General features: G+C 37.6%; 1 protein-coding gene across 1 annotated transcript in view; it reads right to left on the bottom strand.

Moving 5' to 3' along the window:
• Positions 1 to 14,572, bottom strand: part of LOC139740306 (methanethiol oxidase-like) — a 37,097-nt gene that overhangs the window by 11,604 nt on the left and 10,921 nt on the right. Inside the window, exons 3-6 of the mRNA XM_071650892.1 lie at positions 8,679 to 8,864; positions 3,709 to 3,835; positions 2,005 to 2,187; positions 678 to 859 (exon numbers count right to left, since the gene is read on the bottom strand). Coding sequence (XP_071506993.1) covers positions 678 to 859; positions 2,005 to 2,187; positions 3,709 to 3,835; positions 8,679 to 8,864 — 678 coding nt within the window. The remainder of the gene's footprint in view (positions 1 to 677; positions 860 to 2,004; positions 2,188 to 3,708; positions 3,836 to 8,678; positions 8,865 to 14,572) is intronic.

Raw genomic sequence — 14,572 nt, 5'->3', positions numbered from 1 at the left:
TCCAGTTGTAACAATGCCATCTTTCACTTGCAATCCTACTCTCTACAGCCCAGATGCCTTTAATCCACACTCTCAGGTATGCCATCAACACTTACAAAGTCAAAATCCTTCAATGCATGCTGCACAATTTTCAGGGTATCATTATATTCAATTCAATTAAATAGTTTGTTTATTTCCATCATCAAAAAAGAATAAAGAAAACATGATTCAAAACGGTACAAGTTGTCGATTTGTCTTTCATTCATCTGATAAGGACCGTTTTTTTCCCGAATATAATATGAAGTATATGCACGAATTATGTCATATAAAATAAATATATCATCTTTCTCTTATCATTCTACTTTGCATCATCCAAAGAAAACAATACACATTGCATGAGAGCCTCAGTTCCACTACACATGAATTGTACAGTGCAGCTTCAGGCACAGAGGCAACTAGATGGACTGCCATAGAACAATTTTGAACAAAGTAATGACGAAAAGAGAATGATGTATCTTTTGGCAGGTTAGTTGTTTTGCATGTGTAACTGCACTTTTTACTCGAACATGGCCTGAAATGAAGTGTGGAAGAATGAGATAGATAATGAAAATCCTCTAGTCATATTCTCAGTCTCAATCTCTTTCTAGTTTCCAGACATTATCCATCCTGCACAGCTAGAAGAGCACAAAGCCACTCACGGGATTCTTGAAGAAGCGATAGACGGTGGAGGCCAGTGCGCAGCCGACGAAACCCTCGGCGGCCCGCGGGTTGTGGAGGAAGCGGATCTCGAGGGGAATGCCTCCGTCATCGCCGAGGTTGATCTCCTGCAGGTGTTTGTGGGTGGTCCAGTCCCACACGTGGATGCTCTTCCCGTACAGACCTATCAAATCATAGAATGAACTTGTTAGATCCAACTGTATGAAACGCTTAATGACAAAAACATACCAGGTAATACATGAGAAGGTATCTAAGATACAATATTTGTAATCATATTAGCGTGTATACATTAAGTCTGAAAATTGCATGTATTTCATCAGTGTTCTCTAGGGGCACGCGCAACATGTGTGGGTTCATATGCTTACAGGTGATAATAGTAAATGACTTTACTTTTGTGTGCCCTGCCCCACATATTGTCACAATCTTTGCCTCTATCTATTTGTGTTATAAAGTAGTGTGTATCCTTTTGTAATGTTCTCAGTAGCTTAGTTTAATATCCGTAATATTTATGATGTGTATTATGCTCGTTATCTGGTCCAATAAGTAATGATGATGATAATGACAATAATAATGACGACGATGATTATAATAATAATAACAACAACAACAATACATAAAATTCCCAGTTGTTTGCAATAGACTGACTAATTGAACATGACATCTTATTTACCTAGAGATGAGGTTACAATTCCAAGTACTGGATTGAGCCATAAGAACTGAACTTCAGGCAGATATGTCTTTGATGGGAAAACTTTTGGCCAGAGTGTGTGTTTATGAAACATATGAAAGATAACTTGCAAAAGACACTGAATTCTTATTTAACATCCACAATCCAGGACATATATGGTACGGACATCCCTGAACAAAAGATGTTTTTCTCCACAATATCTCTCCTCATTCAAGAGGTGAATAAACTGGGTATCTTGAAATGCAGGGGGTATAACAATAATGGCAGGATCTTCTTAAAGAGCAGGGCAAACATGGCAGAGGTCACTTTAGGCAAATAGTTAGACCATACACAATGTATTGCTGATATCACTGTTTAATGTTGTTACAACAGGAAAGGCAGCTACTTACATTAACTTGTTTCCTACAGGAACCTGATGGTGGCCTGTGTATTAATAAGCCTATTGGGATTTCACAATTCAGTACTGAATAGGTTATTTTCTCAATCATCTACCATTTTCCGAAATGGATCTCCTACAAAGCATCGATCATCACTTTTCTGATCTGTCTACCTATCACAATCAGCCGTCACACTTGTAGCTATCACTGCCACCACATGCATGCAAGCACACCAGATCTTACCATTGGCATAGTCAGCGGGGTCGAATCCCTTCAAGAAAGCCTTGGGGGCGCCCCACTCGGTACTAATCATGACGTTGTGGTAGGGTTGGTACCAGTAGTCATAGTTGAAGCGGACACTCTCCCCGGGGAGCTCCCAGTTACCTTTGACCTTGAATGACTGTCCATCCAGCAGCAGGAAGCCACCTGAAAAGGATTGTGGGTCAGAAGTTCACATATCAGCAAAAATATGCTACAGCTGTAGCTTTCATTCCATAATACCCTGAGAATTGATGTTCTCTTTTGACCACACTCTCGTATTATCATGACAGTGCAGATGCACAAAAATCATCGATATCAACAGAGATTTTATCATTAACTATCGTAACCTTTGTGACTTAAGTTTGTCTTTTATTCTTAATTCTGAGATCTAACGGAGAGAGAAAGAAAAATAAATAGATAAATAAAGGGCTCATATATCATTTGATTCACAGAAAATATCAGTTCATAAGAGACACCAAAAATCACATTAAAATAAAGTCTGTCTTCACACAGGGAATGCACAGTTCATAAATGGTGAGACCTATATGTCTTATTTAATTTATTCCAACATTTTTATGCACAGTCTTGCCAAGAAGCAGTTCACTTTGAGCTGAAAGCAGAATTTGATAATTTTGAAAGAAACATACTAAATTTTAACTAAACTAAACAAATTTTGTATGCCATTCACACTCGAATAACAACATAAAATCCAATGCCACTTCTCATTTTAGGTTTGAGATAGAGTGTCTCATTCAGGAATAGGCCTACTGGGTTCATGAGTCAACCAGGCCACCACAAAAACCCTGTTAAAGGGATCGTATAGTTTTGGTTAAGACCAAATTTCAGGTTTCTAACATTTTTTGGTGAGATAATGAGAAACCTCATATGAAATATGAAAGAGCATGTAATTCCATGAGGAATTCAACGTTTATTTGATGAAAATTGGTTTTGAAATGGCTGAGATATCCAAAACAGAGCGATTCTAATAAGTGTGGGACCCACACTTTATTATGATCGCTTTGTTTTACTTTGTTTTTGGATGTTTCGGTCATTCCAAACCCGATTTTCATCAAATGAACTTTGAATTCCTCTTAAAATGGTATGCTCTGTACTATTTCATAAGTGTTTTCATGGTATGTCGCAAAAAGTTAAGCCCAATTCTCATCTCCACCAATACTGTACCATCCCTTTAAACCCCTGTCCCCACTGATAGGCTGTTTGCACAAGAGCTTTTTCAGTTTCAACATTGATTCAAACCATAGGCCAGTGATTGTAAAAGCTCTTAGTGCAGATCAGCACAATAGTCTGCACAGAATAGAGAGAAGGCGTAGCAAACCACCTTAAATCTTTTGTGAAAACTAAAAATAAATGGAGTCTTCTTGATTAACCTATTGAGGACAAGTCCTGAGTATATTCAGGCCAATGTCTATGGGAAATGCGTGTTAAAGCAAAATCAGCCAGTCCTAAACAGGTTAAAAAGAACTATCAATACTTTTTTTATAGCAGGAATGATACAGTGACAAAAACAATAATGATAAAAATGATGAAGTTTATTATCATAATTACTAATGTCATCACCAAGTAAATTTCATTATTATTATCATCCTCACCATTTTGATGACACTAAAAGAATTTCTTTGAATGGAAGGGAAACAAAAGGGGCGAGGAAAAAGAAACACAATTTACCTTTGCCCTCTCCTTTGTTCTTGTAGTCACCAAGACAACTGATCATAATCTCCCCATTGGCCAGACAGTGGCTGGTATGGGGTGTGGTCAAGCCGGTCACTTCTCCAATGGCCTCTGGCTCAACGATCTATAAAGACACACCCCAGAACAAAACAGAACAAAAATACTGGGACGTAGTATTCGAACCACAATTTGAGATTTCATTTGAAGCACAGTGTTGCTTGTATCATACAAGATTTACCATTTCCTTTTGGACTAGCTTGTCTCTTGCTGGGGGTGGGGGAAATGGATTATCTTATCTTTCTTACGTGCCAAATCTGAACTAAAACCTGTGATACATATCACGCCACATGATTCTGCATTCAATCTAGAACAGCATATGGCATTGTACATGGTGTAAAAAAATTGAGACAATGGATCGAAGTATCATAATCTATCTGTAAAAGATGACATACCACACTGTTCAGATCAGATGGCACACACAGACAACATAATTTTGTAAGTAATCTTCTGCACCAGTAATCAGATAAAGTGGAAAAGACTCCACTGTGTCTGGAAGCAGACTACATGTAGATCTAGATATCATTGTTTGTCTAGATAGGGGCTTTGAAGGTTGTTAGAAATCACAGGAACTCAATGAAAAGTATGAATTGTATGGAGACTGTTGGGATTTTCAAGCAAATAGAGTGCCCGTGTTTTGGGGTTATTATTCTATCTTTTTATTTTTCATTCCAATGCAACAATGAGGACTACTGGGTATCATAGTCGATAGCCAAGAATGCAAGGTCACGAGTTGCTGGGCAACTGTGTCAAAAGCTAAATAAATGAAACATTGCTGAAGAAATCATATGTGACCCGCTACAACAAAAACGTCCTAAAGTCGCGCACGGTCGAAGCCGTGAAAATCGTGTTTGAAGTCAGAGCATTAAAATTGGTCAAAACTTATGATTTTCTGATGTAGATATATTATTGGAGTCTAACTTGTCTTCTATCATCTGTCGAAATTTTGAAGCAAAATGATCAAAGGAAAGACCAAAAAATAGGGTTTTTCTGAGCCATGTTTTTTGGCGTTTCAACGAAGCAGAAATTGGTTCGAAAATTTGGATTGAGCGCCACAGATAGGTTCCGCCCCTAACAACGACCAGAGTGATCTCATTGGTCAGTTTGCTGCTTGCTGCTAACCGAAGCGTGAAGCTCGCACACTGCCCAGTCGACTGGTGCGTGCGGGCGGGGTGCGCTATGCTCATTCGCTTCTCACATCCTGGTCACTGATTGGTTGGTGAGGAGACCGCCGACGCTGATGTGCCTGAATGGACTCTTCGGGGGTTGCTAGGGCTTACCTTCTATCGTCCAGAGGTGAAAACTGATTTGCGTGTCCCTTGATCACGATTGTGTCGAAAGGAAGACTTTTAGGGCGCTTTTCTCGAAACAGTGATTTTCCACACGTCTCGACATGCTCTCTTTTAAATATCGATATCTCTGCAGCCGATTATTTTTATAAAATGTGTTATATATCAATTTAAAGCAGAAAGATTAGGGGATTATATCATGCAATTTTCAAATAATCGACCTCGCCCGACTTAAGGATCATTTTGTTGTAGCGGGTCACATATACTAGGGTGTAATTTCTTGTAACTTCACCTGAAGTGTGACCAGAAGAAAGTCCACATTCTTGTCACAACTTCTTATACTTATACATTTGTATTTTCATTCCTTCTAAACACCACACATGAAAAATGTGCAGCTCTTTCCACACCTCCCAGTCCTGACATTATATCACGAGGTAGGCAATTAACTGTGTGGCTCAGTGGATACAACAAATGAACCATCAATCCTAAGTCTGTGGTTCATTCACCCTGGCTACGCAGGGTCTATCTATGCACCTAGGTAAGGTGATTTATCCTCACTGCACAGATATTCCTTTTTCTTTGATCCCATAGTTGCTCTCTGTACATGCATTCATTGCTTTTTAAGCAGCAGCATAACAGAAACCATGACACAATTCCAAACAATCAGGTTGAGTGTGTATAGGTTACAGGTGGCACACACTCTTGCTGATGTGCAGATAAGTTTGAGTAACAATTGTTCCCATTCTATATACCCTCCCCCCCCCCTCCCCCCAAAGGAAAAAAAAAAGTTTCCTGCCTTCAACTGTACTACAGTGGAAACTCGATATAACGAGATGGTCGGGACCGAGTCATTTTCCTCGTTATAGCCGATATCTCGTTATATCAGTAGGCATAAAAGAAGGCATAAAATAAAGACATTAATTTGCACATGTGGGACTACCCATCATACTTCAATCAATACTGATAACTTGATATTGTGTGTGAGGGAATTACTCACCTTTATGGGTAAGAAGATGTTTTTCGCCAAGGAAATCCAATATCAAGAATGTGTTTCTTATTAATTGCAGATGTTTGAATTTGTAAATTAATATAGCTTGCGATTGTATCAAGATTGTCTGTGGATTGGTATGTGGTTATCGTATGGGTGTGTGTTGTGTGGAAAGCTTGAATATGGTCTGCACAATGCTGTGTGTGTACATGTATGTGACACATTCTGTATGTACATTATGACTGCGTGTGTGTGAAGACGGGGAATTCCCTAAGTAGAAGGCCAATCACAGCATCAGATTGCCTCACACCTGCTAAACGTCATGATGATGTCATGTATACATATGGCCGTCCCACCACATTTTCTGCATGTATCAGTGTGCGTGCACACACACTTCACACGTACAACATGCAGTGCTAGCTGGAGTGCACTGAAGAAAATGATTATGTGTGTACAAGACAGTTTTTGGCGCATCAAGCTTTACAATTTCGGAAGATGATAGCACAGGCGAAGTAAAGCTTTACCGAAGGCATTTTGCTTTACCTCGCTATAGCAGGTTTGATTTACTATGTTTTTCTTTGTTTGGAAGTCACAAAATTTATCTCGTTATAGCAGTTATTTCGTTATAGCCGATCTCGTTATAAGAGTAGCATTTTACATAGACTTGTGTAGAAGGAAATTTGGGACCGAGAAAATTTCCTCGTTATAACCGATATCTCGTTATAGCAGTGTTCGTTATACCGAGTTTCCCCTGTATTTACCATATAAACTTTTCATAGTTTGCTTCTTGTATTATATATATATATATATATATATATATATATATATATATATATTTCACCAAAAGAACCTGAGTACTAGTACTGTGTCTACCTTTCAATGCTTACTAGATTCACTGCTGCTGTAATTCACTGCTGTTATATAACATCGCATAACATAACATTGCATAATATACAGTATACACTGTCAAGCAGTATGCAGTGAACGCACTTTCTGAAAGCACAGGGGCAAGGGAATGTGTTTTTTACTGCATTCATCTGCAATTACACCTCCCAGGTCAGCCACCTGAATATAGAAATGAATGCAGGCCAGTAAATTGGGACAGTCCCATCCTTTTGTGTACAAGGCCATTGGTTGTGCACAAAAGATGGGAATAAAGGCTATTAAGGTAGTAACTGCTTCTTGAAGTATTGTATGTATATATAGTTGAATACCTTGTCAAGAAACCGCAACTCTTCCTTATGCCCAGTCTTCACAGACCATATAACTTGGAGTAAACTCCAGAGAACACTATGAGAACATTGCTACTGTGGACATAGTCTCTGGGTAGCTCCAGAGGACTTTGGGGTAAATTCTACCCTAGACTGGTCCTGAGTAGACTCAGAGTAGCCTCCGGGAGGACATTCCGGTTATATGTCTGATATAAGATGCTCTCAAGGTAAATCTTACTTGGAGAGGCCAGATGACATCACCTTGGCCTGAAATATTTTTGCAATAACCAATGCGCCAAAACTGTACTGTATTTGCCTCATTTTTAAAGACCTGAAGAAGTAACCTCCGGTGTTGTCTATATGCCAGCACAACTAAATCATGGTCTGCCAAACCCAGCAACTCATCTTCATACATTTATGTATAGTTACAATCTCAAGAAAGCAAAAAGAAATGAATTAAATTTTGTCAAATTTTTTGTACATGATTAACGGAGAATAGTGGAGTGAAAACAATGTCATTATCTAGTTCACTCATATGCATATTCATATCAACTGTTCATAAACTATTTTGAAAAAAAAAAATAGCCAAATTTCACAATTTCATAACTTCCCTGATTTTTACTGAGAATTTCTGGTTGCCCTGAATAAAAAGAGAAGTCCTACATTTATATGTACAAGCCAAAAATCATGAACTGTTGATGTGAACAAAATTAAATTTCCAAGTTACACAGCTCTGGAGTATACATGAAAGGATAATGGCAATACTCAAAGAACCAAATAATACTTTATAGAATACATTTGTAAATTTCTCATCACCATAGGCACTTTTACGTGCAGTAACAACAGAATTTTGACTGGGCGGTAAGATATGGTCAAAACAGCTTATATGGAAGAGCGAATAAGACTAGTGACTCTCAATTAAGTAGGTCCTTGGTTCAAGTCCCTTGGCAGTAGTGGTTGTGCCTCTAGGTAATGCAATTTATCCTGATACTACCCAGTCCTTCACAGAGGAAGTTAAAAGCTGTCAGTGTATGTCAGTGTATAAGTTCAGATGGCGTGATTTCTCCACTATTTTACCATGCCGAGGCGTTGTGCCGCATGCCATTTTTGAGATCACACTGAACATTGTGAGGTGATGGCATATTCAGCTCACTCATCTGCAATTTCATATTGACTGTTCAAGAAATGTTTTGCAAAAATTAGTAAAACTTCATATAATATAACTTCTCTAATTTCAATTCAATTGTGATCAGATCTTCACTGTTGTGCTTATGAAATCATACTGGTACTCTTTGTTTTACTAGACTACATTTTAAACTGGTCCAGAATTCCCCTTTCACTGCAACATGTTGCATTAAATTGTTAAGACAGTGAAGCTGTATCTCATGACAACACATGGTTACGGTACTCGTTGAAACTCACGTGGTAGATTCCCGGACGTCGTGGGTCAGAGCCCGTGTCGATGACATACACACGGGAGGAGTAGAGGGACGGTAGGATGAGACGATTCCTGTTCTTAGTGGAATCACCGAAGCAACTACTGCAGGTGTTCCAGCCGGAATGGTGCAGCTCATCCTCAATATAGGGCATGTTCAGGCGGTGGATGATCTGAAAAATATAAAACCAATGACAAATTCTTATCAGTATTGCATGAAAAATCATGAATAAGTTATATAAACACCATTCACACAAATATTTGGTTTCAACATTTCATTCGCATTTCACTGGTGGTTTCTAATATGAATACATTACATCAAATCATACCAGTATATATATATGAAAATATGTAAGTACCCACACGAGCATTCAGACAAACAGTTTAAATCCCACCACGAACATCCAAATAAATGCACACTAAGCTCACCCAAACTGCTAATCTCACATAACCACACCAGTACAAGTAGAGTTCATGTACCTAATTATAAATACACACTATGGATTTATTCCTGCTAGTAACTTTTTTTTTCTCGGAAATCTGTAGAAATCTTTATTAGGGCTGCCAAGCCTCAACCCTTGAGCATGAAACTCATTTTGTTCACATATATTCTTACTTTCACAAAGATTTTCCTCCCCCCCCCCCAAAAAAAAAGAGATGATTTTTGGAGTAAACAACATTTGGCAAAATAAATGTCAATATATTGCAAAATATAAATACCTAACAACAACTGAACATGTTTGAGTTTACAACTCTAGACAATCTTCAATCAATTATTGGACAATTCTGAAAATGGATTCCATTGAGATAGGACACAGTTTCATTTTGTACTAAAAGATTGTCACTGCTATAATGCACCTTGCATTATAAAGGGGAATGAAACCCAAAGACAGATGTGGTGTGAGTGAATGCAGAAAGATTAATTGAAACATTGATTAATAAAGTTTCAAGAAAAAAAATCTGTCTTAATGTCATGAAATTTCAACGTTTTGGTACCAAAATCGCTAGATAAGAAGACTAAAATCATTTATTAAGTCACAGTAGGATAATGATAGGAAGAAAATGTAAAGACAATTCATCATATTTTCCTTTTGCTATGGCATAATGAAAGTGCATTTGACTTTCCTCTTACATCAGGCAGGAGGTATAATTTCCTTTTAACAAAATGTCTGTAAAAAGTGGAAGAAATGTGTACTTTTCATTTTTTTTTAATGCAATTTTGTGGAATTGTCTGAGGCACCTTTTGGAATGGAAGCATAACAATGAAAGATAGAGAGAGAGAAAAAAAAAAGGGGAAAACAAAAGATAAATTTGAAAACTACATGTAGTTTCAACAGCTGGCAAATTTTGCAACTCATGCTGACTCTGCAATTTATCATGGGTTTGCTCTTATTTGACTACAAGTTGCATGCATGACCGAGTTGTAAACAGCTAGTCAAACACAATGCAAAGGCCTTCTGTTCTCTTCTTCAATGACGGTCCAAGACAATGGGCAGCAAAGAACCATCTTATATCTGTCAGTAGACTTCCATGGAAATATTAAAAAATACTATTCAACACTGATGAATTCTTGATGTGAGTCCCAAGGTGGATTTTTGGCAAAGGACTATAAAATTTATGTCTACTTCACTTGATACACCATGTAATCATGTCTCATATTCCTCTTTGACATGCAACACAAGTTTTCTTGGGCAACTAAAAGAAAATGATATATAAACTGTAAAAGGCATCAAGAGGAGGACAATAGAGATCCTCCTTTAGAAGGAGGTAAGAAAAAGAAGCAGTTGTTATGTTTTGTAGTTTACCAATCTATTACAATTATATTTATAAGCAGGTTTTGGTAATTAATATATTGTAATGAGAATTAGGTATAAAGATTCAATGATGACAAAATGTTTTTCATACATTTTATATGTGACTATTATGTAAGTCATTATTTTGATTGAAGTTGCAATACCAACCTCTAAGCCAGAAGAATACTGGTGTAAATGATGGAAATGCAGTTCAATCAAACTATCCCTATTACTTTTGATCACACCCTGAATGGCCTGTTAGTAATTAAAGACATCATGCTGAGCTTTTAACTGCCCTCAGTAACACAATCGCCAAGCCTTGTGTTTTAAGGGCCCAAGAAATACGTGAATTTTTCAACGGCTTACAACTCCATGTATTGTTCAGTAAAAGATATTCAGGACTCGAAACACTGGGGACCTCAGTCTCTGGTACCTAGGAGAAACGGAAATCACACACTGTCCTTGACAATAACTCCCCTACAAGTGACTAGACTCCTCTATAAAAATGTGAAGTGTTTGCACTTCATGCTTACAAATGAGCTGTAAAATATCTATATGTTTACTTTGGGAGAAATCAGTCACGGACAGACCTGACAAAGTCCAAAGAACTTCACTAAGATACCCTCATTTATGTCCTGGTACAGAGTGAATACAAAGATATATCCATTCAGATGATAAAAAAAAAATGCGTTCATCTCTTTCATTTTATCTTTTTTTCTTTTGTCTCAGTGATATAATTTTTGACATAATTTTTCCTGTCTATATTGCTCAGACCTCACCAGGACCAAAGTTGAGTTGAACTATGAGATCAAAAAAAAAAAAAAAAAAAAAAAAAAAAATACTTCTTTTCATTTGCTGTTCACACACACTTTGGAAGTCATATACAGACCAAAATTTGCATTTCTTAAAGTTGATGCTGATCACAATAATTTGTGATATGTGTATGTTTGAGTGTTTGCATCACATTGCAAGTATCAATTTTCAAAACCTTCATTTTGAGTGATAGCAGTATCCCATCAACATCAAAATGTGAAAAGGCTGACACATATCATCCCCACAAACACTCATGATTCATACAGTAAATGATATTTGGAGCTAATGACATCTAACCTTTTTTTTTACATTTTCAACATGAAAAGGTGAGCTAAATAAAGGTAATTCATGGCACACATTAAACTTTCTTATGTGTCATGTGGGGAGAGAATGGTTAGATTCAATGCAGCTCTCTGATTTATTTAAGGCTGCCTTACTTGAAATATGTGAAATGCAATTTGCCCAACATGTCAACCATCACAGAAACAGATGTATCTGTTGTACATATTACAAATGAAACCAATAAATCATCATCATCATCATCATCATCATCATTGTCATCACTTGACTCATAGTGATAATAAAATCAAGAACAATGATAATCATGATCACAATAATAAAATTACTCAAGCTATTGTGTGAACAAATGGGGACGGACGTACATATGGACGGACAATTTGAAAGCATAATGCCTCCAGCACCCTTCAGGCGGAAGCATAAACATGATAATTATGATATTAACCACCATTTTCTGTTTCATAAGGACAAAGATTACCACATTTGAACAATGTTCAATAAACTGAATCTCCCTTCTAATGGTTTGATTCTAAAGATTACCCTTGACTGTTCTGATGAAATATATAATGTCCTTTATTTACTCTGCATGAGAGCAGTCACGCACAAAACTGCCAAGGTCCACGGTACTGAGCACAGCTAGGAAAGTGAACTGGTAGTGTTGATAACCTAAAAACAGGTGCATGTAGCTCCACCAGTTGCACGCACACACACACACACACACATACACATACACATACACAAATATTGCATTTTGGGGCAGGAAATGTCCATGCACAGGAAAAAGTGGAATCTTAAAGGACAAGTTCACCTTCAGAGACAAGTGAATTGAGTGAATGCAGCAATATCAGCAGAACACATGAGTAAGAGTTTGAGGAAAATTGGACAATCTGTTCCAAAGTTATGAAGTTTCTGCTCAGTCACTGCTGGATGAGAAGACTGCTACAGCTTATGATGTCACATGTGTAGAACGATATAAAGGAAATATTAAAGAAAATTCAACATATTTTCACTTTCCTCGCATAATGAAAGAACACTTGACTTTCCTCATTCAGAAGGCAGAGGAAATGATATCTACATTATAACATTTATGTCAGTGACAAGGCGAGGAAAGTGCACTTTAAAAAAAATAATAAAATCATGTGAAATTCTCTCTATATTTTCCTTTTATTCTACGCATGTGACATCATACTCTGTAGTAGTCTCCTCATCCAGCAGTGACTGTGCAGATACTTCACAAATTCATCACTTTTGAACAGATTTTCTGATTTTCCCCAAACTTTCACTGATGTGTTCTACTAATATTGCTGCATTCACTCAATCTAAATGTACATGAAGGTGGACTTGTCCTTGGACTCCCTTTCTTTTTCAGAAAATATCAGAATCTATTCATTTTTTGTTTTTTGTAAGTACTGTGTATGGGCAGCATGCCAATGCCTTTGAGCTTAGCCAATGATCTGTGTGATTCATACATAGAGATCAGTGGTATATTATAGGCAGACTGGCAGGCAGGAGATCCCTGTATCGGATGTCACACGACCAAAAATAAAAAATAAAACTGACGATCGAGCGGAGGAATGAGCATTTTATTGGCAAAACACCTGAACAAACTGCCAGGATCTGAAATTCTATACTGCTGAGGAAGGTTTTTTCTTCATTCCAGTTTTTTGTTCACACAGGTAGTTGCCTAGCAACTTCCAAGGAAAAACTTGAATGTGCAGAAAACTGCTGGTATGTTTCGTGTGAGGTTTTTGGGGGTTTTTTTTTGTTTATTTTTTATTTATTTTTTATTTATTTATTTATTTTTTTATTTTTTTATTTTTTTATTTATTTTTTTTTTTTTTTTGGGGGGGGGGGGTTGCTATCTAAATGCCCCTTATGCAAGTGCCTTCCTGACACATGAGTATGGTAAATGTATATAGCCATATTGGCAAGCTGCTGCTCCTAAAGAGCATATGAAATCAAGCGGTACAGCTTCAACCAGTTCAGCATATACAGTGATGTTTGGATATCTAATATACAGCACTGGTTATTGTGGGAATATTCAATAATGGCTTGATTGGAGAATGCTACTTGCACAGTAAACGCAAAGTAAAGACCCAACACAAATCATACTACCCCTTGTATTCTCTGCCTATTTCGGATGTTCCGAGAAATACTACAGTTATGACTATACAGACGTTCCTACAGACGTTCTGTTGAGCTAGTCCCTTAGAATATAGTAACCTGATAGACCACACAACATGAAATCAGAGACATTTGATATTGTAAACAAAATTAACTAGAAATATCACTTAAGGTGATTAATACCCCCGCCCCGTGACGACAGTCTTACCCAAGGAATGATCTTTCCTTGATCTTCTGCCATTTAAATGCCGTTACCATGGCAACGCAGCTTCCGACACGTCCGAAAAATGTCTTGCACATCTTCCCACCAAGACTATTGTGTGTGCCACATTTCATAAGCTTTTGTCAAAAACTGAGGAAGTAGTTCAATCAACAAGATCTTTCCTTGATCTTCCGCCATTAATATGCCGTTACCATGGCAACGCAGCTTCCGACACGTCCAAAAAATATGTCTTGCACATCTTCCCACCAAGACCAATGTGTGTGCCACATTTCATGAGCTTCAGTCGAATACAGAGGAAGTAGTTCAATCCGCAAGATCTTTCCTTGATCTTCTGCCATTTATATGCCGTTACCATGGCAACTAAGCTTCCGACACGTCCGAAAAATATGTCTTCCACATCTTCCCACCAAGATCAAGGTGTGTGCCACATTTCATAAGCTTTGGTCAAAAAACTGAAGAAGTAGTTAAATCCGCAAGATCTTTCCTTGATCTTCTGCCATTAATATGCTGTTACCATGGCAACGTACTTTTGGGTACTGTCAAAAAATGCGTCTTGCACATCTACAACCAAAGGCACACATCTGTACCAAGTTTCATGGAAATTGGGCAAAAACTGAGGAAGTAGTTTGCA

Source organism: Diadema antillarum, unplaced genomic scaffold (genome assembly GCF_040938485.1).
Source record: "Diadema antillarum isolate AM-2024a unplaced genomic scaffold, OU_Dant_1.0 seq00000847_RagTag, whole genome shotgun sequence".
Classification (NCBI taxonomy): Eukaryota; Metazoa; Echinodermata; class Echinoidea; order Diadematoida; family Diadematidae; genus Diadema; species Diadema antillarum.
This window is presented reverse-complemented; position numbering and strand designations above follow the sequence as displayed.